Here is a 24,061-nt window from a genome sequence, read left to right on the forward strand (position 1 = left end):
TTCGGGCATTCATATTTTGTTCATCCTCTTCTCCTTCATTCAATCAATTGGTTACTCTCTCACTAAAAACCACTTCCTCTCTCACGCAATATCTCTCTAAAATCCATCAATCTCATCCTTTTTCACTTCAAATCCTTTATACTTGTATTTGAACACACCAACATTTACTATTTTATTTTTCTTTTATTTTGCATTTGGATTATATGGATGTTTGCTATGATTTTGGATTATATGTCTGTTTTGAATATGGATTTGATATAGTTATATGTTATGTTCTTTACTTATGTTTTGGATAATTTTGAACTAATGTGCTTGATTTGAGGTTTTGATGATTGATAGAGGGAGACAAATATGATATGTTTTTTGATAAAATCATTTGGTTAAAATTTTAAATTGGTCATATATTTAAGGGGAGCATATAATATGATTTTGAATAATATGCATTTTGAACTTTTTTATTGTCCAAAGGGGGAGACAAAGTAATATATCATTTCGATGTTGTTAAAAAGAGGAGAATAATATACACTTTAAGTATTCTTTTAATGATTGATATTTGATTATGATGATGATTTTGAGATAATGATGATTTGATTACATAGTTGTTTTATATGATAATTTTATGTTATGAGTTGTTGATTTGGTAATTAATGGAATAATGGTTCATGATATTTTGGTGTGATGATTTGTGTATGGAGTTGGCTTGTATCATGATTTATAATAATTTGTGAGTAATATTACTAAACTTATATTTGAGGTAATGCTTGTTGTTAGGGGGAGAATGTGTTGAAATTTCTACTCGGACAAACATGAGTAATAAATTTGTTACTCTTATTCTTTTCCTTTAAGCTTTCTTTTTTATGATGAAGGAGGAGAATAATATAAAAAGTGTTATAAAAATATGCATGTATCCAGGGGGAGTATGCATGTATGCAGGGGGAGTCTTTTTAAATAATTTTTAAATCAAATTTTTAACCTTGCATTGATTAAGGGGGAGCTTTTCATAACTAGATTAAATTTTTATAATGTGCTTTGTCATCATAAAAAATGAGGAGATTGTTAGCCTATATGGCTATAGATACTGATTTTGATGATAACAAATCACATGTGTTGATTAAACAAAGATTTATGAATTGTGCTTTTATAATAAGAAAAATATGTTATGGAATTAAAGTGTTTTGTACTAAAATGAAAGTATTTTAAAACCTTTGATATTGTTTTAAAATTTTGGATTTGGACCTATTTGAAACTATTTAAATATTTTAGGTCATTCTATAATTTCACATAGTTTGGGTGAAATCATAATTTCAGAAAGTTTTGGGATTGACAAAGTATTATTTAGAAACTCTGAAATTGGACCTATTTGAAAGTGTTCATAACGTTTTGGGCCATAATATAGTTTTATAAAGTTTTAGGGTCAAACTGTACATTTAAAAAATATTTCCACTCTTAAAGAGAGTTTCATTGTTGTAGTTTTCATTTCTCATCAAATTGTGAGTGTACAAGTGTGAGAAACACTTGGGGTGAAGAGATTGGAGAGATTATCTCTTGTTGTAAAGGTTCATTGACACCTTGAAGTCAATTGTAAACGTTTGAAGCCTTGGAAAGGCTCGGATAGTGAAATCCTCAAGCCCGGTGTGCTTGGAGGCGTCGACGTAAGCGAGAATTGCCGAACCACGTACAAATCCTTGAGTTTGCTTTCTCTTCCCTTGCTCATTTATTATTGTACTTTCATTGAATTTATTGTTTTTAAATTTATTAAGACATTAGATTGAATTGTTGTGTGATTTGCTTAGCTTAATTTTTAAAATCTCAATTCACCCCCTCTTGGGTTGCCTAGTTAGTATGTCAGATTTGATACTACACATGTTAATTAAGCAATTTTTTTTTTGACGTGAATCAAGTAAAAACAAAATAGAAAGATATTCTTATATTACTAGATGTACATGATATATCAATAAAATTGGATCTAATTTTAGTTTTATATATACTTCATGTAATTTTAAACTATGCTTCTTATTGTACTTAAATATCATTTAGGATTACTGTCAAGGAGGCTTAAAAGAATACAAAATCACCTTATTTTACAAACAGTGGGGTTTGAAAGTCTAACTTTGAGGATAGGTTTATTATTAATAAAATTTCATACATATCATCACATATATTACACAAACTCAAAACTATAATTATTTAATTTAGAATCAAAATTAGTAAATATATAAGCTAATCGTCACATTATGAGTTTTTATTTTATATTTGTAAGTTTTTTTTTAAATAACTCTTACATTAAGTTACTTGTTTTACATTCTATTTACAAGTATTATATTCTATTTATATCATTTATATTTTATTTTATGCTTAATGTTGATTTACCACATCTATGTTACATGTATAAATTTTTATTTTGTTTATCAATAATATACTGATTTACCATTTTTATGTTAATTTATTTGTTTTACCTTCCATTTACAAGTTTTATGTCTCATTTACTTTTTTTATGTTGTATTTACACTTTAATGTTAATTTACAAGTTTTATATTATATGTATAAGTTTTTGTTTTATTTACTAATGATACACCAGTTTACTACTCCTATATTAGTTTACTTATTTTACCTTCTATTTACAAATCTTGTATTCTATTAATATAATTTACATTTTATTTTACACTTAATGTTGATTTATAAGTTTTATGATACATCTATAAGTTTTTATTTTGTTTACTAATAAAACATTAATTTACCACTCCTATGTTGATTTACTTGTTTTATCTTCCGTTTACATGCTTAATGCTTCACTTATATAATTTATGTTTTATTTTATACTTTATGTTAATTAACAAGTTTTATATTACATTGTAAGTTTTTATTTTATTTACTATTGATACATCAATTTATTACTCTTATATTAATTTACATGTTTTACCTTTCGTTTAGAAGTTCTATATTCCATTTACATAATTTATATTTTCATTTACACTTTATGTTGATTTACAAGCATTATGCTATATTTGTAAGTTGTTGTTTTGATTAACTAATTTACAAATCATATTTTAGTTTTATTGTTTTATCTTACATTAAGTCATTAACAAGTCTTATGTTTTATTTATATAATTTATGTTTGGATAAATATTCAATTAATCCCAATATTTTGACTTTAATGCCCATTTAGTTCCTATATTTTAAAAAGTACCTCAAAACACCCATGTAGTTAAATAAATTTTATTTTTACCCTTGCTTTTGCTTTACTTTTACAATAATAGCCTTCCAAAAAAAATTTAACATTAATTAGGTTATTTATAAAAATGTAATTATAAAAATTAACTAATAATTATTTATTAACAAATTAATCAATAAATATCAGTATGACAGAACTAATATTTTTCTTAAACCCATGCAGTAATCTTGCAAATAGTTTATTTATAAATAAAAATTAATATCAACTAACTTAAAGTGATGTTTAATAGCCTTACAACAATTATATTAATATTTATTTTATAAAAAAATAGTTTAGCAAATTAATCTTAAAAGTAAATTAATAACATAAAATTTTTTAAAAATAATTATTTTATTTTTCACCAGCTGCAGTTTGTTGAAACTTGGTGAAGACAAATTGAGAGCTTAGAAATCTCCAATGAGATAATAAAATATATATGTTAGGTCTTCGTTCTTTAAAGAGTAGATCCTATTGAAATTTGAAAAGGAATATCGATTACTCACAAATAAAACAAATTTGCTGAGGCGGCTCGACTAAGACGTACGGGCAGCATAACTAAGTCCTCATAACTCTCAAGTACAGGCATCAAAAAATCAAAACTGAGCATGATGTGTGATATATATAAATATATATATATTCCTCTCAAGGACTATATATAGATTTATATAGTCCTCTTAACTCTCAAGGACAGGCATGAAAATATCAAAACTGAGGATGATGGGTGATATATATAAATATATATATATTCCCTGCCTTGTAAGACAAGGTCCTCAAGCAATTAAGCAAGAAGCAAATTAAAATCATGGCTTCTATAGCTGATCGGGAAGAAGAGGCAAATAATTTCTCATATGCAATGGAACTGGCAAGTGCAATAGTGCTACCTGCAGTTATGCAAGCAGTGGTAGAGCTTGATGTGTTTGAGATCATAAGCAAAGCCGGTCCTGGTGCTAAGCTTTCGGTTTCGGAAATTGTGGCTCAAATTCCCTTAAAAGATAATAATCCTGAAGCTGCAGCCATGACGTTGGATCGGGTGCTGAGGCTGCTTGTCAGCTACAATGCTCTTCATTGCTCTTTTGTTGATGGACAAAGGCTCTACTCTCTTGCCCCTGTTTCTGCGTACTTTGTTCGCAATAATCAAAACGGCGCCTCGTTGAGTCCCTACATGGCCTTGTGTCTCGACAAGGTCTGCTTGGATGGCTGGTATATATAGTTACTTCTTTTCTTTACAAATTTTGATAAATTGGGGAAATGATCAAAACCTTCTAGCTGTATATATCAATGAAATAATCATTTGCATCTCATGTTTTAAACCCATCAAAATCCGTCAGCTGCTAAAAAGAGAGTTAACTTCAATTATTTTACTTTTAATGTGGTAAAAGATACAAAAAAATGAAAATCTACGTGTTATTGAAATACGAAAGTAGAAAAGATTGATTTCAACCAACAATTCTTTGTCTTGGTTAATTATGCGGTCTAGTTTTACAAACTAAGCTTCTAAAATTGTTACTAATTGTGTTTGGATTTTGGAAAATTCAGGTTTGGATTGAAAAAGCAAATTCTTGAAGGAGGAATTGCGTTTAATAAAGCCCACGGAATGCAAATCTATGATTACCTAGGCGTCGACTCAAGATTCAATGATGTTTTCAACAATGGAATGTTAAGCCACACTTCTATTGTCATGGAGAAGGTCCTAGAATCATACAAAGGCTTTGAGCATGTTAAAAAGCTTGTGGATGTTGGCGGTGGCTTGGGGATCACTCTTAATATGATAATTTCGAAATACCCTCATATTAAGGGTATTAATTATGACTTGCCTTATGTCATTAAAGATGCCCCATCTTATTCAGGTACTTTAATTTTAAAATTTGTATAGCATTTTTGTTAATGATTCATCGATGCTACACTAGCTAACAAAAGTTAGTTTATTTAAATTTCAGGGATAGAACATATAGGTGGAGATTTGTTCGAAAGTATTCCTGAGGCAGATACTATTTTTATGAAAGTTTATATTTTCTTATATCACTTGAAATCATCATAAGGAAAAATTAAATAGAGAGAATGACACTTTTCTCCCTATTGTTTTGAGTTAACATGTACCCTAACCCTGGTGCTCACTTGGTATTAGAACTTTGATAGAAAAACTCAAAGGGATAATAGGATATTATGAAAACTATTAAAAGAAAAAAAAATGGTAAAACTCAAAACTATATATACAAGGAAAGTGTCAACAACTCTCTTTTTTTCTTCAATGGTAAAATGGGTGGGCAAAGCCCAAATTAACTAATTATTGATCCCATATCTCCCTTGAGTTCAAACTTGGGTGACAGTTAAATAAAATTGATTGAAAACAATTCGATCAGGCACCTCGGGTGGAAAGTATCAATCTCTCTTCTTTATGAATGCTTTGTTCAATCACATAAATTGATCATAGATATCCGGATAGAACAAATGAGAATTAATATGAATACATGGAACTTTTGCAGTGGATGCTTCATAGTTTTGATGATGAACAAGCCTTGAAAGTGTTGAAGAATTGTTATAAAGCTCTTCCATATGGTGGGAAGCTGCTTAATATTAATTCGACAATTTCGGAAATGCCTGGGAATAATGTAGCTTCAAGGGAAATCTCTATTTTGGATACGGTTTTGTTAGTCCAACTTCCTCATGGAAGAGAGCGGACCAAACAAGAGTACACTGAATTGGCAGTCAAAGCTGGATTTAAAGGTGTCAACTATGATTATGGTGCGTGCAATTTATATGTTATGGAATTCTTCAAATAAATTGCATACTTAATTTCATTTTGGAAAGATCTTCTCAACCCTTGGGGAGTTTCCAATTTCCTATTTGTGTTAATTATTTTCTCTTTTGCTTGGCCTTGGGGCTTGTCTTATGTACTTTCTTTCATCTTATGAAAATAATACGTCTCTTAGAAAGAGATTGATGGCTGTATGTGGTACTCCTTATGTAATCTTTTTCAGTTCATACGTTTAGCATGTGATTTTTGGTTTATTATTGAGGCAAAAAAGAAGTATTTTTATCTTACCTTACTATTATTATTATTTTTTTTGTTCATTTCAAAGTTGAAAAAATCAGTAATGTATAACTTTTTTATCATTTAAAGTAAGAACATTTGACTTTTGAAAGAGTAGTTATAGAGAACTCATTCTATGCCATCTCAACCTCACACAAGAGTAATTAAAACTAGAGCTAATGTTAAAGTAGTTCTAAATTTTGAATTCATTACAAACTTATCCTAAAAATTTGCCTTAGTGGAGTTTATGTGTGGTACTGGTGTTTATTTCATTTTTATTTCTAAAAACATAGTAAATTAAGTGCACCACTAAGTGAACCAGATGAAGACTGGAAATTATTAAAAATGGATTGTGGAGATTTGGTTTTTCATTAAACAACTACTAAGAGCTAATATTGCTCGATGGAAAAAGAAAAAAGAAAAAAAATCTGAATATTATGATTATCTTTGAAAGGTACATAGTGAATAGAGAAAAAAAAAAGAAAAAAAATTTAGTTCCTTTATTGGACGAGTATTTTGATTAGGAGAAATTTTATAATGTTGTAATTAAAATGATGGTATCAATGCCGTGATAAATATGAATTTTGTAAATTACGCATAAGACTAGTAAATGAAAAGTAAAATAAGTAAATTAATATAAGAGTGGTAAATTGGCGTCTTAAAACTACAAACTAAACAAATACTTATAAAAATAACATAAAACTTGTAAATCAACATTAAACTTTAATTAAAAAAATAATTTATTCATTTAATTTACATAAATGATGAAAAAATCACTCATCAATTGAAAAAATATATATTTAAAACAATTGTAATAAGTTTTATTGTATTGGTTTAACTATATATTCTATATTCATTCTTGGACATAAAAAAAAATGAATCTTTTTCTATCTATAGTATTTGATACTACACATGTTAATTAAGCAAAAAAAATTTTTTTTGACATGAATCAAGCAAAAAAAAAAAAAGATATTCTTATATTACTAGATGTACATGATATATCAACAAAATTGGATCTAATTTTTTGTGTTATATATACTTCATGTAATTTTAAATTATGTTTCTTATTGTACTTAACGATCATTTGGGTTTACGGTCAAGGAGGCTTAAAAGGATACAACATCACCTTATTTTACAAACAGTGAGATTTGAAAGTCTAACTTTCAGGATATGTTTATCATTCTTATGTTACTAGATGTACATGACATATCAATAAAATTGGATCTAATTTTTAGTGTTATATATATTTCATGTAATTAAATTAAAAATTAAAATGGGGAAATGGGTAGGGGATGGGGATTCCACCTCATTCCCGTCCCCTCCCCGAATAAAAAATTTGGTAAAAAAAAATTTTCGTCCCTTCTCCAAATAAGAAATTGGATATGAAATTATCCTCATACCTTCCCTGAATAGAGAAAATTCCCGAGAGTACCCGTCCTCGTGGGATTTTTTGCCGTCCCTAATAACAATCAACAGGCTCCTTAAAAAAAAAAAAAACCAAACCGATTTTCTCGAACCTGTATGAATCCGGTCCGGATGAACCTGTTATCAGAAAACCGCCATAAACCCTAAACACAAACCCTACAAAAACCCTGAACTATCTTTGACTCTGCTTTTGTTTCTATGGAACACCACACGAGACACCACCTTATTTTCTTGTTCCCGAAGCCGAATTTTCCTCAATAAAATAAAACTCTCCCATTTAACAACTCAACGTTCGGAGTTCGAAAGAACTCCAATTTTTGGTTAAGAAAGAAAATGGGGAAAGCATATGCAATAGGGTTAATATCATCAGCACTGGCAGCAGCCTCTGCTTCTGCTTGTTCCCAACCCAACACCGCTTTTGCTGATGGCCCTTTGAACTTCTCCCCTTTCTCTTTTGGTACTTCTTCTCAATCTGGGCAATCTCAACCGTCCGATTTGCCTCAGCCACCTGCAGCAGCGGCTGGAGATAAGTCGGCTTCTGCTCCTGCCCCTGCCAGAGTTAGGAATGACCAACCCAGAACGACCTCTGCCGGCTTCGACCCGGAGCCCTTGGAGCGGGGTGCCAAGCTTTTGAGGGAGATCAGCGCCTCTCCTAATGCCAAAAAGGTTTCGAGTTTGATGTTTTATTTTTACCATTTTTAAATCCCTATACATGGGATTTGTTTGCTTTATGTTGGTGATTTACAAATATATATTTTTTTCATGTAGGCTTTTGAATTTATGAAGAAGCAAGAAGAGACAAAACAAACAGAACTAGCTGCAAAGGCTGCTGAATATAAGGCTATGCAGGCCCAAGCCGAAAATGTGAGATGCTTACTTCTTATCTGCCTTCCTTATTCGTGTTTGAGGTTCTTGAAGAGTATATTTATTGTTGCAGTGCCCTTAGAAGAATATAATGTTCGAGTTGCATGAACTCGTTTGTTCCTTTATTCAAGTTGAGGCTAATTTTTCATTTTAATTGGATACTAGAAGTAGTTTGCAAAGTTTTCTATATGTAGTGTTTAACATGACTTAGTTCTCTATAAATGGGATTATTTATTGCTTAGGCTCATATATTAAATTTTCTTGCACCGCATTTGTTTATTCTGTTCAAGTTGGGCAATTTTAGGATTAAGACTTGATTTCCTGCTGTAGCATGGCAGCATTATAGATGTCCTTTTGAGTATATAGGTTGTGTGAATTTGAATTAATAAATTTCATGGCTTTTTTTTTTAATAATACTTTCTAAAGTAGTATTCACATTTAATTTCTGCAACTATTTTCTTGGTGTATTTACTGGCTCGGGAAAGCTTTCACAATTAGTCTTTTAATTTAGAGGTTAAAATAATTGGTGAAACAAAGAAAAGGAGCTGGATCTATTTAGCATTCTTGATTACCTGATCTGTACATAAACATAATTGCTTTATGCTTCCACTGACTTATTATGTTCGCCTCTGGAACATAGTTAAAACATTTCGTTTATTGAATTTTTTACTTTTTGCTTGGGCAGGAGAGGCAAAGGGTAATATATGATGAGCAGAGAAAGTTAGCTCAGCATAATGCACAAACAAAATCGCAGATGGCTCGTTATGAGGACGAATTGGCAAGGAAGAGGATGCAGGCATGTAGCATTTATGCTTTGGGGTTCACTTAGTAATTTTTGTTTCAGACATGTTTATAAATTTGACTGGCACTTGTTACAGGCTGAAAATGAATATCACAGAGCCAGAAACCAAGAGCTTGTAAAAATGCAAGAAGAGTCATCAATAAGGCTGGAGCAAGCTCGACGAGCTACCGAAGAGCAGATCCAAGCTCAAAAGCGACAGACAGAGAGGGAAAAGGCTGAGATAGAACGTGAAACAATCAGGGTGAGAGCAATGGCAGAAGCAGAAGGGAGAGCACATGAAGCTAAGCTTGCTGAAGATGTGAACAGGAGAATGCTAGTAGATCGTGCAAATGCAGAAAGAGAAAAATGGATTGCTGCCATAAATACTACTTTTGATCATATTGGGGGTATAAATTCAATTTCATTCACTTTAACTCAAGAAAGATTAAATAATTGATCTCTTTACAACCAATGCTTTTATGGCATTACAATATCTCCTAGTTGATTTTAGTTTGATAATGTGATTTCTTATTAGACAAGGTTTCAAAATACTAAGTGGACAAATTTGGGCCCTGGTTGTATAAGCTTCTTAATTTAAAAGGTGTACAACTTGTCATGACAAGAGTGAATTAAAATGCCTGATCACATCCTCTGGAGGGAGGAAGTGGTTCTCCAAATTCTGTTGAAATATTATGTCCAAGTGACACAAATTTGCGTGTTTCCTGTTGTGGTTTTGGCAGTCACAATTCAGTGAATTACAGGTAATACTTTTTGGTTGGTACAAGGGGAATAACTGTGAGTTTGAAACTTACTAAACCCATTTCAGGGACAAATTTTCCTAGAGGTGATACTTGTTAGTTTCATTTCATGGTCTCAGAGTAAACTTAATGTTGCTAATGACCTCTTTGGGATCTATCCTTCTTATGGTGGGAGACTTGGTCACCGCCTGTTCTGTATGGTATGATCATTACTGTTAACTTCTTTTACAATCTGCCCTGTTCTTTTCTTTCCTTTCCCTTTTCTTTTTTCTCTTTTTCTTTTTCTTTCTTTAAAGAAAATGTTCGTAAAGAGTTAAGGTTTGCTAATAGCAATGATCGTATAGGTATTTTTTTTTTCTCTCAAAATAGGTAACCTCAAATAAGTACAGAGGTACCTTGTTCTTTTAACACCCCACACCCCCCGCCCTGCTGCTTCTTTAAACATAATTATCTGTGCTATTGGCTTCTTCAAACATAATTATCTATGCTATCAGCTGCACTTCCACTATTGGATACCTTTTTTCTAAAGAGTGTATTCCAACATTTTAGCTTAATGAGAATAAATATTAAATACAATGCTTAATGTTGTTCTAATGTCACCTGTTTAAATGTTATTACTCAAAAACTCATTGCTTTGTATGTGTCTATCTTATGCAGGAGGTTTGCGAGCCATATTAACCGACCAAAATAAGCTGGTTGTTGCTGTTGGGGGAGCGACTGCTCTTGCAGCAGGGATTTACACAACTAGGTAAATAAAAAACTCTTACTTGAAGTTTTGCGCATGTACTGTTTCACATATATGTGTGGGATTTGCCTGTTGAAGCTGAGGATATCTTGATGTGATTTTGAATGGTGTCTATTTTATTAAAATAAATATTTCCTCGGTTGGGCTGGTGTTCCATATGCTTCCTTAATCATGTGGAGACTATGCCTATAACTGTTGTTACCATTTTGTGGTTGTCTCTTTCTGAAGATTTCATGCTTTGCTTTGGAAGTAAATTATACAAGATGAAACCTTGACATTCTTTCTACGCTTTAATGGTCATGATTGATGTCTGTTGTACGAAATGAAAAATTGTTGTGTGTTTGCGTGCTTGTGCCCTAATACTTATAGCAGGCTTCACTTCTTCAGACCTTGTTTGATGTTTCCTTATCTTCTCATTTATAGTTTTGCCATATAGATTCTTGATCAATTTCTTGTAGCACATGTGAATAGACTTGAGATCCTAGCAGTTGCAGGCTGCCGGCTATATTTCCCAAGTTCTTTTATATTATACTATAAGATGCTTTTGTATGAAGAGGTTTGTAGCTTATATGTGTCTCGTTTTAACTATGCAGAGAAGGTGCTAAGGTGATTTGGGGATATGTGGATAGAATATTGGGGCAACCATCACTGATAAGGGAGTCCTCAAGAGGGAAATATCCTTGGTCAGGTTTGTTTTCCCGTACCTTGAAGTCTCTACGTGGTGGTGATAAAGAGTTGGCTTCAAAGAATGGAAATGGGTTTGGTGATGTGATTCTACACCCATCTCTTCAGAAACGAATTCGACAGCTGTCTGGAGCAACTGCCAATACAAAAGCGCACAATGCACCGTTTCGGAACATGCTCTTCTATGGTCCTCCAGGAACAGGGAAAACTATGGCTGCTAGAGAATTGGCTCGTAAATCTGTAAGATCATAGTCCACTTTTTTTATCTGGCCAAGTTTGAATCTTGATATTTTCTGTTTTGAGATTTACCATTGTTAGGTGTCCTCTTTTCTTCTTTTTCCACACAGCATAATATCCATAAAAAAATTGCTTTATAATTTTGACTTAGACCTTGGGCATTTATGGTTATCTTTGGAAGTCTGATGGCTATGAATCTGTTTGTTGTTCATGGTTTGAAACTTTGGATGTTGCTAAAACAACAGATCATTATGAAAGCAAATTAAATACAAAAGGAGAAATTCTGGATGTTTATTGTGGTTGTTTGGTTTCATATATCATCATACCATTATCAAGGCAGCTTATGAGGAATATTCAGTTTTTGTTTATCCTTTCTTCATTAGCTAATTTTTAATTTGTATGCAGGGATTAGACTATGCATTGATGACTGGTGGAGATGTTGCTCCACTGGGACCACAGGCAGTTACCAAGATACACCAGTTGTTTGATTGGGCTAAGAAGTCTAAGAGGGGTTTATTACTGTTCATTGATGAAGCAGATGCATTTTTATGCGAGTAAGTGACATGTTACTTAATTAGATTATCTAAAGATATTAAGTGTTGAAACTAGTAAAGAAATCTGCATATTCCAGTATAATTGGTGATTTGATAGGAGGTTGGTTTGTCCTTAATGACCAAATTGTTCAAGTGGCAATCCAAGTTGGAATGACCATGGCATTTGATTTTTAAATGCTACATGTTGTATATCTGAGTCTTTCAATCTTCTAGCATAGTTTTGGAATTCTTTGGTGAGGGTCAAAGCCAAGTTTCCTAGAATGATTTTGTACTCTCATTAGTATATGCCATTGCACATGTAGGCTAGTTGTGATTGTGCCTTAGATCAGGGAGACAGGGAGTGTCTCAATGAGCTTAAATGCCATTCTTGTATGGGTTTCTGTGGCAAGGGTGCTGCAAACAGAAATCAATATGCTGATTTCGTGAATTTTAGGATAGTGTAATTGTCTTAAAATGCTGTGGAATGATTTCGCACGGGGGGTGGGGGGGAATCCAACTACTTCAAAAGCCAAGGCAGCAATTAAACTAGAAATTCAAATATTTCATGTGTACACTATCAAAATGACTGACAGTTTCTAAATTGGGATACAGATGCATGCAAGCCTTTCTTATAGAATGAAAACAACTTTTATTCTTTGTGTTCCTGTGGAAAACCTGGCAGAGATTGAATTCATCGACTTAAAATTTTGTAGGCGGAATAAAACCTACATGAGTGAAGCTCAAAGAAGTGCACTTAATGCTCTTCTTTTCCGTACTGGTGACCAGTCCAAGGATATAGTTCTTGCACTCGCCACTAACCGTCCTGGTGATCTTGATTCAGCAGTGGCAGACCGAATTGATGAAGTCCTGGAATTCCCTTTGCCTGGTCAAGAGGAACGCTTTAAGTTGCTAAAGCTCTATTTGGACAAGTATATCGCTCAAGCTGGATCAAGGAAACCTGGTTTGGTTCACAGATTGTTCAAAAGTGAACAGCAAAAGATAGAGATTAAGGGCTTGACTGATGATATCTTAATGGAAGCAGCAGCTAAAACTGAAGGGTTTTCTGGAAGGGAAATTGCAAAGTTAATGGCAAGCGTCCAAGCAGCTGTTTACGGCAGCGAGAATTGTGTGTTTGATCCATCCCTGTTTCGTGAAGTTGTAGATTATAAAGTAGCAGAGCATCGGCAGAGAAGAAAGCTTGCAGCTGCAGGCGGAGGAAGCAACTGAGTCATATTCTTTATTTTTAGTAAGGCACTTTTGATCTGTGGGCTAAAAGAAAAGATTGATGAGCATCTCCATTTCTGAATATGAATCTGATGTTGAGCTATTTAGGGTGGTGCATCTTTTTGTTGTGGGCACCGTAATGTTAACTTATCTCATTCTTTTTATTAGATCATCATATTACCTTAAAAAAACCACCCCCATTTTCTGTGGGGGATTTTGTTCGCCCTTGTTGCTCAGTTCTGATAATTGTTGTCAAGTAATTTACAGGTATAATAATAGATTTTTAGTTTGCCATTCTGCTTTCTTTCTTGATCTTTTTCTTCTTACATTATTTTTCCTCATTTCTTACTCCAAAGTAACAGTGTAATGGAGAATCATCTGTAGATAGTGGAAAAAGCCCCATAAACGAACACTCAGATGTTGGAGACAATGATGTAGCGTCACAAATGATTATCCAAATATTAAAGGGAAAAGCCTTGCAAATAACCCGCACTGAGGTCACTGCAGGAGCACATAAGACAAAAGGAATTTGATCAATCAAAGTACATTTACAAAAACACTTAACGTAAATAATAATTTAGTGCATCGAATCCTCATTTTTCCAGATACTAAAGATGGACATAACCAGCGTGCGCATATGATTCACAGCTTGAAAGCAGAAAATGCTTGAAGCAAGGTAACAATCACAAATAATGTTATAGCTCAGTAACATCATCCCCAGCAACTGTCACAAAGGACGGTTAACATCTGAGACCGCCCACATTCCTTGTGACACCGTCATTGCTGGGAAAACAACTCCTAATGATGGTGATCTTGAACATAGCGTAGACCGCAGTACTTGCAGATAGCTGGCTCCTTCAAGTCAAGGCATATGAACTCAATTGGGTGCCCAAGGGCAGGATTGCTGTCTAGAATCACAAACAGCCCAAACAAAACAAATTTCAGTGAGCAAAAACAAGATATACTCCAAAGAAAAAATCGTTTAAAATTGCAAGAGATAGCACGGAAAGAAACTGACCTCCTTCACAAGCCACAATTCGTCCTTCAACCTTTATTGGTGGAACTTCATTGATCAATTCCATCGGTGATTTCTTGCTAACATCCTATTAAGAAAAAAAACAGTTTAATCAGTTCTATTTCACCAGTCATTAGGAGATCCCAGACCTGACTAAAATTGAATTGCCCAAGTGGAAGAAAGTTACACAATAAAACAAAAAACAACTGCAAACAAATGGTCCATGGTGAGTCATATCTTCAGCCAAAAAAAATCATTGTTACAAACTAATGCTTTTGTAATCAAATGTTTGGAATAATGTGCTCCATTTACCTTTGCATTGAAATTGCATCCCAAATTGAACCCTTGATGCAAGAGGCCAAACCAACTGGGATTTCCTTTGGAATCAAAATGGATATTTTGATGTGGCATTGCAAATGAAATGATTATTTAAAATGTACCCGTACAGTGATACAAATTTTATAACTAGTAATGTTAAAAAGTTTTCAATTATAGTTTAGAGACTATTATTGGTTCCTCATCAAAATTTTTTTGACCAACCTAATAAAATAATAGGGAAAAAGAAAAATGTTGCAATAAGGATAGTTGACATGAAATTAATCTTACAAACAGAGCTTTCAAATGCAAGTTATGGCCAGTGAGAATGGAAGTCACAGAAATGAGAAATTAGTACTTAGGATTTTTAGAGGTGGGAGAAAATTAAGATCGCACAAAAGGGTTTTCTCCAACAGCTACAGATTCTTCAAAATAGTTATTTGAACTGAAATTATCATAATTTTACCTATGGCGAAAAAGTGAAACTTTACATAATCTAATCCACTTGATGTATTATCATAAAAATATACTTCAAGTCTGGTAATCTTATAATTTGAACAGTTGAGTAAAATTCCAAAATATAAAACTATAGAGTCAGTCCACAAACAAATTTGTAATCTACTTCAACAACTCAGTTACGAAGTTTGATCACCATAAATATTTCTTGAAAACAGGTAGAAATGATAACTTTTTTTATAGTAACTGGGTATGCAAAGCACAATGTAATATCATCTCTAAGGCAACAAAAAGGAATCCAAATATTTGGAGGACTAAGCCATCTGACCCACATGAAAATAAATCAGCATAAACGAGAAGCCAACTAACGTAAGGCATGTGCCTAAGGCAAGAATTTAATTTATAGACATGAAATTAGCTTTACTAATAGATAATTTTCAGCTATTGCTTTTAGATTTTCATTTTTTTTTTAAATTAGAAAGAGATACCATTCTAAAAGTCAATATTCCTCAACCTACATGAAATGACAGTTTTAGTATGCTTTAAGAGTCCCTTTTTTCCCCTGCTAATCCCACCACTGAACTAAACATGCTTCACCCTCCACATTCATTGTTTACACTAATCAGATATCTATAACCCAAAGAACCACAAGCCTACATTCTTATATGATAAAGTTCTCAAAATGAGTACAATTCAACATGAGACAGTCCTTAATCTCCTACCCAATGACACTGAAACTCAAAACATCTTAGGAGTACAAAGAATTTTTTCCCCCCTTCCAGGAAGATAACATAATTGCTATGATAAAAAGCATTACAGTGGTGTGAAAGTTGATCATAAATCCAGTGCCTATGTCCAACAAGTTAGAAATAGCAGTTTGTCTCTTGTTAAGTTTTCTTCTTATTATTATTTTCAATTGTAAAAACTGAATCTATGACTCACCCTATCCTCCATCATGTATGAAAATTACTCCACCAAAATTGTGTCAAGAGTCGCATTTATTAAATACATGACAGGAAAATTCAGGTGAGTTACCACATGACTGCTTTTTCCATTAGTGGCCATAAATAAATAAATAAATAAATAAATAAATATAAAAGATTATTCAAACAATCAACAATTTGATTATTATGTTACGGAGAATTTCAAATCTGAAAAGGATATGTTTTTAGCTCCAATTGGAAAATTAAGAAAAAAATACGGATGTCCATATGTTAGGAAAAAAAAAAGATCTAATATCAAAGAGGAAACAAAATAATTGAGATTTAAAATTTCTGATTAAAAAATTTTAAAAATGATCCGTAAAGAAAATGAACCTGCATCCATTTGGCAGTATGTTCGCTAATCTGATTGGCTACAGCGGTCAAATTTCTCGTGGTTGATGGCAAATTCGACGATTTGATAAGGGTTTTCAGCAAAGACGACGCCATTGTTGTTATTTGCTATTTTACCCGCAGCAGCAGCAGTAGCAGTAGCTGAGAGAGAGAGAGTAGCAAGATGGTACCCTCAAAAATTAAATGGGCCTCGGATTTAGTTAAATATTGGGCTATACTCTTAGGCCCACACCGCCTCATGGAAGAAGGAAAAATAAAAAATAAAAGGATAATTAATTATTTTTTTAAATCCTAAATTTTAGTTTAAAACCTGACTATAAAAAGTCTAATATTCTCGGATTGTATTGTAATTACCTCGACCTTTTTTTTTTTTTAAATGAATATGATATATCTAAATTTAACTAAAATCTAAATAAATATGAATGCTTAAATTAATTCTCATATTTCGAACATTCTTGAAACCACGATCTAGCTTCTTAAGACCTAATTTCTGGGTTCATGCTCCAATGAGTTATCTAAATATCAGTCTCTTCGATTAATTTGTTAATCAATCAACTATTGTATATAGAGATGCATTCATAAAACTCTATACAATTATTCACATGTTGTACACTTGATTACGGTATACCAGCGTTCATGTTCATCAACCAGATCATCATATCTTAATGATGCAGGCTCGTGATCAGCAGCTGTATCAGGCTGCAGCTACTGATTCCCATGCGCTGCATATCCAACGTCTGGAGGCAAATATCAGCGCCGTTTGCAAGAAGCTATCACCAGTATCTCCGTACTTCCAGACCTCGTATACCACCAGAGGTACAATCCAATGACCATTTCCCCGACCAGTAAACTATTACCTGGCCTTTCTTCATCAGTCCTTTGACTCAAATCAGAATATCCAGAATTCAGTTGTATTCAGTGTTAGATACAATAGGATCTATGAGGGTTTTATCTTTGATCCAACTTCCAGGTTCTTCATGAATGGTATTCTCACAGAATTCATAGAATCCAAAATATCATTCGCTTCATGTTCCTTCCCTGCATACCTGTATAAATGCACAGCTGCACTCATGATAAACTTGTCTGATTCTGAGGACTCTCTGACCTCTTCAAAAAGGTTTATTCCTTCCTCAATGTATCCATGGTCCATGTAACCTTTCAGCATTGTCCGATAACAAGCAAGGTCAGGAATTAAACCAGCTGCGAGTGATTCATTGTAAACCCTCGTAGCCTCTGCCATCAGACCCGCCTTAGAAAAAGCAGATAGCAAGTGGTTGACATGTGTGCACGAAGGGGGAATCCCTTGCTTCTGCATAGAATTTATTGTTTCCTCTGCTTCTGAGTATTTGGCCGCCTCTGTATAAGCTTGTACGAGGGAAAGGTAGGTGAAAGAGTTGGGCGAAAAACCATCTCTCTGCATGGCTTGGATTAGTTTCTCAACTTCATTATAAAGTCCCGCAGCAGCATATACGTTGATGATAATGTTGTAGCTAATCTGCAGTTCCTCAATGAAGAAGGGAGAGAACATTAATACATCATCCAGAAACAATAAATTTACCAGATAGTACAAGTGTACATGTTGAAATTTAAAGAATTTGGACAATCCCAAAAAGAAGATATGCAGTTGATAACCATGTGGAGATTATTTCAGAACATTTCACACTATAAACAAATGGACTCATACCGAGTGTAACAATTATTTATTTATTGTTTTAGTTTATAAAATAGAAGCCTTACACATATTTTATGAATGATATTGGTGATGTAGATCCAATACCCAAACTATCATGAAAGAGATATGGATGGAGAATAGAATAAGATATCATCCGTTTTTTATATTGTTAAGCAATTAGGTTTCCTAACGTCGAATCGGAGTAATCCTGTCAATGAACATTTTAAAAAACAATTATTGTTTACCGATTATATTATATTCAGATTATTTTATTATGGGAGCTAGAATTTGGAAAATTTTAAGGGCATACCAGCCCTGGCTTTATCCCTTCTTCTTGCATTTCAGAGAATAGAAGGGATGCTTCGTGAGTTTTACCTGCAAAATGAGTAAAATAATAAAGCTAAAGAACACTTAAACAAAATAATGAATCCGATACCCAACAAATTTAACTACTAGATATTCAAAATATTAGAAAAGGAATAAATCAGTCATGTATTAAAATACAACAATCCAACTATGTGACTGGCTTGTCTTTCATGTATCAATTCATCTATAGGTGCTAAGAGTGATCAGCCATGATGATTGATGCACAAAATGATGTTTCATTGACAGTCTTCATGATGATATGAACTAAGTACATCTTGAAAGAACCATAAATATAAATCGTGGATAGTTGTAATGACATTTCTTTTGGTAATATTAAAAAAAAAAATTGTCTAGAATTGGAAGAACACCATTCTTTGAAGATGCTAAGACAATAAAAGAAAATTAATCAGTATGGAGATGGAGATAGCCTGTTACCAGCCTTCCCATAAAAGCTGACAAGATTCATGTATGCCTTCTCATCGAGAGACAGACCCAAGCTACGAGCTGTGTTGAACATCTCTAAAGCTTTATCCAGTTTTCTACCTCTTCCATAGACACTGAACCCAAAGTGAACCAACAGAAGCAGAAAATTCATAAGAAGGGTATATACACATGTAAATGTCCGAAAGATGAAACATTTCTTGATTCATATTCTGGCAGCCCCAACATGGAATATGTTTCCTCCCATGCTCATAAAACATGCAGAAAAACTCACTAATCAGTGAATAGAATAATTGTCTGATCCATAAAAGTCAACAAACATGCGCAAACATAAACAGGCAGAGAGAGCAGGAGGGAGGGAAGGAGGGAAGGAGAGAGGGGTTATAAATCTAACTTTGATATATAAATAGATATAGAAGAATCTGAGTATACTAAACAAAAAATATAAAGATTACTTAGGTGGACCATGTCTCCAAAAATAAAATCAAAAGAGACAAAAAGGGGAAGCAAAATAATCAATGCAAAGCCCCTCCAATACCCACAAAGAAACCATTATTCTCCAATCCAAAACAATCCATACAAATTATCCCAATTAACACAAGCTCCCTCCCAAATTAAATGTATTAACATGAAAAAAGATAACAGAAAATTTTAAAGTCCTTTGCGACCAAAGCCCAAATTGGTGCCCAAAGCCTAGCTCCATCCCACATACTCTCTATGTTTCCTTCCTTTCTCTTTCACAAATACAATTGTTTCTTTCTGGCCATAAAACCCAAAAAAGAGCCAAAAAGACACGATACCTTATCATTGTATTGTATGTCTGAATTGATGTAGGAACTCTGAAAGACAGCATGCGCTCATAAATGCTGGCTGCAAAATGCAATTTACCTGCGAAATTATACTTGCAGGTCATTGCAAGATTTCTTACACATGCATCCATCTAAATTAAATACAGATAATGTCACTTTTACCTGCTCCTAGCATTGCCTTAATACAGGTATTGTAAGCCACGGTATCAAGGTCCAAGTTATCTTGAAAAGAGTTATGGATAATAATCTCAGCCTGTTCATGTTTTCCTGCGGATAGATTAATCTCATTATTAATCAACAAAGCATTGATATAACAACCTGCAATGGAAAATTCACACGCTGCCCTCCAAACTTCTCTATAGTAGAGAATAGCATGTGTAGCTATGACATGATTGTGATAATTTCAATCGCAAATGACTGGATACACTATCACTACCTTATGCACATCATGAACATTATTTTGTGAACAAGAAGTTGGTCAAAGTTCAGACAAGAAAATTTTCCAAAGAGTACTGGTTTTTGGCAGAAAACAAGCTATGTACCAGGTTATCTCTATCAGTAAACTAATATCTTTATTTAATTTTATACATAGGACAGTAAAACTTATGATTTTTAACCTAAAAATTCATTACATGCAATGGAAAAAGGACTAAAGTTTAGCTGCTCTGCTGAAGATATTTACAGCCATACCATAATTAGTCAACGTATTCACAAGTATGCTGATAGCAACAGCGTCCAGAGCACACCCCTGTGCAGTTGCTTCTTTATAAAGTAGGTAAACATCCTCAGCTTTACCACATTTGGCATATGCATCAATCATTGATCTCAATACTAATTTCCCAGGTTTACATGAAACTGTAGCAGCTTTGAAGACATCTTGAGCCTCTTTTAGCTTCTGGTGCTTCCCATATGAGCCAATCAAAGAAGCGGTTACTTCATCTTCCAATATGTAACCAAGCTTCATCACTATATCATAAATAATTTCTGCATTGGATATGTCACCTGTGTAAAATATCAATGTCAGTCTTCAAGATATACCAACTTCTCAATTTATTGCTTCAACACCTATCTTATACATACATAAAAACAAATAAAAAAAAACTATACGCAACTAACTTCATGGCAAAATGACTTATAATCAATAGCGAAACTTAAAAGTTAATCTCATACCATCTCTAATAAATTTGCAAATGAGTTGACTCACTACTGATGAGCCACCAGCTGTATGAAGCAATAGCTTCAGGATTTTTTCCCTCTTACTGAAATTGTCATCTGTGAGATATAGACTAAGCATCAGCCCAAGAGCCATCAAGTCAAGTTGGTTGGATGCCACAAATTTGTCACCAAATTCCGCATTTTCTGTACATCCACCATGCAAAATCTTAGAAAATGTTTGAATGAATTTGCTATCTTTTAACGATCCATTTTTGCCCATCTCTTCTACTAACTGTTCGGCATCCGTCACCATTCCTTCCTTACAGTATATTTTCATAACTGACCTGTAAAGCTCCTCATCAAAATCAACTTGATCTTTCCTTATCTGGGCAATAAAACCTTTTGCCTTTTCTGTTAAGTCAAGTTTTATATACAAATTCAGCATGTCATTGCAAGAGCCAGCATCAGGAAGTCCAGTCTTGGCCAGAGTTTGAAACGTGCCTTCAGCAGAGCCCAAATCCTCTTTCATAGCATAACATTGCAACATGACAATATAAGCAAATCTTGATAACCACATGTTTCTTGATTTCATTAATTCAATAACATCCAAAGCTTTCTCAACATTCCTCGAGGTAAGATGGACTTGTGCCATTGCCAAATATGTTTTTTCATCACTGAGTAGGCCCAGCTGCTCAGTCTCCGCAAATGTTTTCTGAGCATCCTCATACAGACCAAGTTTTCCATATATCCGAATAAGCAGACCATAGATTACTTCATCAGCAGCAACTTTGAATTTTTCCATTTCAGAAAAGAGAGAAAGGGCTTTAGAATAATTTTCATTTTTGTAATACAAAGATAGAAGCGAAGCACAAGTGTAGTTACTAGGAATAAGCCCACGACTCCTCATGTCCTTGTATAAACTTAGTGCTTCATCCGATTTACCATGTTTTATACTCAAACTAATAAGCTGGCTATAAGTTACTTCCTCAGGAGCAAACCCAGTGCTTTTCATCTCATTAAATGTCTTCAAAGCCTCCTCAAGGAGACTACCTTTAACAAATGAACTGATAACTAGTGTGTAAGTAAAATCAGTAGGCGCAACCCCTTTATCCATCATCTGCCTCCACAAATCTATTACCTTCCTATGGTATGATTTCTTGTGCAAAGAGGAGAGCATAAAGTTAAATACTGCTGTAGAGGGTACAATTCCTCTTTCTTTTACAGCAGAATAAAACGTCAACATAGCCTTATGATTTCCCCATCTGGCATATGTACAAAGCATGGTACCACAAGCAATCTCATCCGGTTCACATCCTGCTTCAAGCATCTCCAGGAAGGTCTGTTCAGCCAGCTTAATCTTTCCAACTTGCCCATATAATCGCAGAAGAATCGTATAAACAACAACGCAGGGGCGATAGCTTAACTGTTCAAGAAATTAGCTTCAGCTACTTAGAAAAAGTGAAAGCACTTATCAATACCATAATTTGCCCTATCTTGACTTGCTAATAATTCAGCACAAATAAGACTGAATCAATTCATAACTGAAGGGAAGTTCTAATGGTAGCTTCCTAAATCAATTCAATTTCATTTTTAGTAAACAGAAATTATAAAAAGGGCAAAAGCCCACCTGCAGTTTCATCCAAGCAAAGAACTCAGTGGCCTGCCTCCAACCCTTTTGCTCTTTCAACACAACACACATTTCTCTAAAACTCAACTTGCCCACAAAGCTCCCCATCACAACTCTCACATTCCGGCTGCCATCCATGGCTCTCACGGCCTTAATCGCAGCCACAACATGCTTCCCGTACAAATGGCCGTTCCTATCATCCTCCAAGTACTTCACCATCTGCTCCGGCGTCCGCTTTATCCATTTGGGGGTGGCTGCTGTCGGCCCCTGGTTTCTCCTCAGCACGCTCAAGTATTGAGCCTTGGCTTTTAAAATTCGACGAGCGTTGTCGTCGGAGAGAGGCCTTTTGCGGTTCTTTGATCTGGGTTTGGGTTTAGTAATGTCGTTTCCGTCGCTTAAGGACCAGGGGTCTGGGCGCACTCTTGAGGATGACTTTATGGGGATTTTGGGTTTTTTTTTGGGCGGTTTTGGGTTCCAATGCTGGAACTGGAAGTGGGTGGTGGTTACAATGAAAGTGGAGCTGAGGGAGTCCATTTGTTAGAGTTGAAGGATACTAGAGGTTGTAGTTTTGAGGAACATAGAGTTTTTGCGGGAAAATTCTGAGACTTCAAAGAAAGTTTCAGAGGCATCAATTCGTAACAGTGTCAGACCTCAGTGAAGGGAGCAGAGCTGCAGAGGAGAGGTGAGAGATAACCACCATTACGTTTATTTCCACAAATTTGATTTACACGCTTCTAGCGGGCCTTTCACAACGACACGCGGAGCCCACACTTTGGGCCTACTTTGTGCTGGGCTGGGTACGGCACAGCTTCCTCATGACCCGCCAGCTCTGTGGGTCCATGCCAGCCGATGACCCATCGGACAAAACCACGGGTTTGATTTGATACATCCTGTGTGTAATATAACCACCTGATGATTGCCTGTAAGTGAATTTTGCATTAGCCAAAAAAATAGTTGTAATGAAAAAATTTGGTTTGATTTTTAAAATTGAAAAAATCGCTTGGTTTATATGAGAAAAGATTAAAAATAAAAAAATTAGAAAATACGAAGGAAAATACAGTTTAAAACTGAAAAACTTGAATCAAATTAAAAATCGAAGCAATTCAAATAAGATTATTATTTCTATAAAAACCGACAATTTGGTTCGAACAGAATTGTTGCCCCCTAAGTGAACTTAATATAATTATCATTCGTTTGGATGCTTTTTTAACATGGATAAGATTCTAAATATGATCTTATCATGAGTAAAATTCACTCAACTGATTGGTAGTTAATAAATTAAAAAATAAAAGTAATTAAATACTAATTATACATAAATACTAAATGACATGTAGTATAAGATATTTAAAAGTGTAGGAGAGTAAAAATTAGAACCTAA

The 24,061-nt window shown here is 33.9% G+C and overlaps 4 protein-coding genes across 5 annotated transcripts; 2 read left to right on the top strand and 2 right to left on the bottom strand.

The window, feature by feature from the left end:
* Window positions 1-4,004: 4,004 nt before the first annotated feature.
* LOC18046299 (anthranilate N-methyltransferase) lies at window positions 4,005-6,225 on the top strand. Its single transcript, XM_024188296.1, has 4 exons — window positions 4,005-4,411; window positions 4,748-5,058; window positions 5,149-5,213; window positions 5,695-6,225. The coding sequence occupies exons 1-4, from the start codon at window positions 4,014-4,016 to the stop codon at window positions 5,989-5,991; spliced, it is 1,071 nt and encodes a 356-aa protein (XP_024044064.1). The 5' UTR covers window positions 4,005-4,013; the 3' UTR covers window positions 5,992-6,225.
* A 1,586-nt stretch (window positions 6,226-7,811) lies between these two features.
* Window positions 7,812-13,781, top strand: LOC18046300 (ATPase family AAA domain-containing protein 3). Its single transcript, XM_006443151.2, has 8 exons — window positions 7,812-8,333; window positions 8,436-8,531; window positions 9,217-9,327; window positions 9,410-9,719; window positions 10,728-10,818; window positions 11,409-11,739; window positions 12,142-12,290; window positions 12,983-13,781. Exons 1-8 carry the CDS (start codon window positions 8,001-8,003, stop codon window positions 13,494-13,496), a joined length of 1,935 nt encoding a protein of 644 aa, XP_006443214.1. The 5' UTR covers window positions 7,812-8,000; the 3' UTR covers window positions 13,497-13,781.
* A 147-nt stretch (window positions 13,782-13,928) lies between these two features.
* LOC18046301 (NADH dehydrogenase [ubiquinone] iron-sulfur protein 6, mitochondrial) lies at window positions 13,929-16,796 on the bottom strand. Its single transcript, XM_006443152.2, has 3 exons — window positions 16,596-16,796; window positions 14,512-14,596; window positions 13,929-14,401 (listed from the first exon to the last, which is right to left on the bottom strand). Exons 1-3 carry the CDS (start codon window positions 16,707-16,709, stop codon window positions 14,292-14,294), a joined length of 309 nt encoding a protein of 102 aa, XP_006443215.1. The 5' UTR covers window positions 16,710-16,796; the 3' UTR covers window positions 13,929-14,291.
* A 274-nt stretch (window positions 16,797-17,070) lies between these two features.
* LOC18046302 (pentatricopeptide repeat-containing protein At5g27270) lies at window positions 17,071-23,381 on the bottom strand. Of its 2 annotated transcripts, XM_006443153.2 has the most exons (8): window positions 22,684-23,381; window positions 21,072-22,479; window positions 20,592-20,903; window positions 20,064-20,168; window positions 19,893-19,980; window positions 19,087-19,208; window positions 18,596-18,660; window positions 17,071-18,108 (listed from the first exon to the last, which is right to left on the bottom strand). In XM_006443153.2, exons 1-8 carry the CDS (start codon window positions 23,215-23,217, stop codon window positions 17,551-17,553), a joined length of 3,192 nt encoding a protein of 1,063 aa, XP_006443216.1. In that variant the 5' UTR covers window positions 23,218-23,381; the 3' UTR covers window positions 17,071-17,550. The 2 variants fall into 2 exon arrangements, with proteins under 2 accessions (XP_006443216.1, XP_024044065.1); XM_024188297.1 differs by lacking the exon at window positions 18,596-18,660 and having other exon boundaries at window positions 18,026-18,108.
* Between the last annotated feature and the right edge of the window lie 680 nt (window positions 23,382-24,061).

The sequence above is a fragment of the Citrus clementina genome, unplaced genomic scaffold, assembly GCF_000493195.1.
Source record: "Citrus clementina cultivar Clemenules unplaced genomic scaffold, Citrus_clementina_v1.0 scaffold_3, whole genome shotgun sequence".
Classification (NCBI taxonomy): domain Eukaryota; kingdom Viridiplantae; phylum Streptophyta; class Magnoliopsida; order Sapindales; family Rutaceae; genus Citrus; species Citrus x clementina.

Excerpts from the sequence above, each read along its gene's own strand:
- LOC18046299 (XM_024188296.1), top strand. The coding sequence starts at position 4,014 with ATGGCTTCTATAGCTGATCGGGAAGAAGAGGCAAATAATTTCTCATAT. Across the intron at positions 5,059-5,148 it reads AGATGCCCCATCTTATTCAG|GGATAGAACATATAGGTGGA; the intron begins GTACTTTAATTT and ends TTTAAATTTCAG. Across the intron at positions 5,214-5,694 it reads CAGATACTATTTTTATGAAA|TGGATGCTTCATAGTTTTGA; the intron begins GTTTATATTTTC and ends GAACTTTTGCAG.
- LOC18046300 (XM_006443151.2), top strand. The coding sequence starts at position 8,001 with ATGGGGAAAGCATATGCAATAGGGTTAATATCATCAGCACTGGCAGCA. Across the intron at positions 8,532-9,216 it reads TGCAGGCCCAAGCCGAAAAT|GAGAGGCAAAGGGTAATATA; the intron begins GTGAGATGCTTA and ends TTGCTTGGGCAG. Across the intron at positions 9,720-10,727 it reads TACTTTTGATCATATTGGGG|GAGGTTTGCGAGCCATATTA; the intron begins GTATAAATTCAA and ends TATCTTATGCAG.
- LOC18046301 (XM_006443152.2), bottom strand. The coding sequence starts at position 16,709 with ATGGCGTCGTCTTTGCTGAAAACCCTTATCAAATCGTCGAATTTGCCA. Across the intron at positions 14,597-16,595 it reads ATACTGCCAAATGGATGCAG|GATGTTAGCAAGAAATCACC; the intron begins GTTCATTTTCTT and ends TTTTCTTAATAG. Across the intron at positions 14,402-14,511 it reads AATTGTGGCTTGTGAAGGAG|ACAGCAATCCTGCCCTTGGG; the intron begins GTCAGTTTCTTT and ends TTGTGATTCTAG.
- LOC18046302 (XM_006443153.2), bottom strand. The coding sequence starts at position 23,217 with ATGGACTCCCTCAGCTCCACTTTCATTGTAACCACCACCCACTTCCAG. Across the intron at positions 20,169-20,591 it reads GAATACGTTGACTAATTATG|GAAAACATGAACAGGCTGAG; the intron begins GTATGGCTGTAA and ends ATCTATCCGCAG. Across the intron at positions 18,109-18,595 it reads AAGGGATAAAGCCAGGGCTG|ATTAGCTACAACATTATCAT; the intron begins GTATGCCCTTAA and ends GAGGAACTGCAG.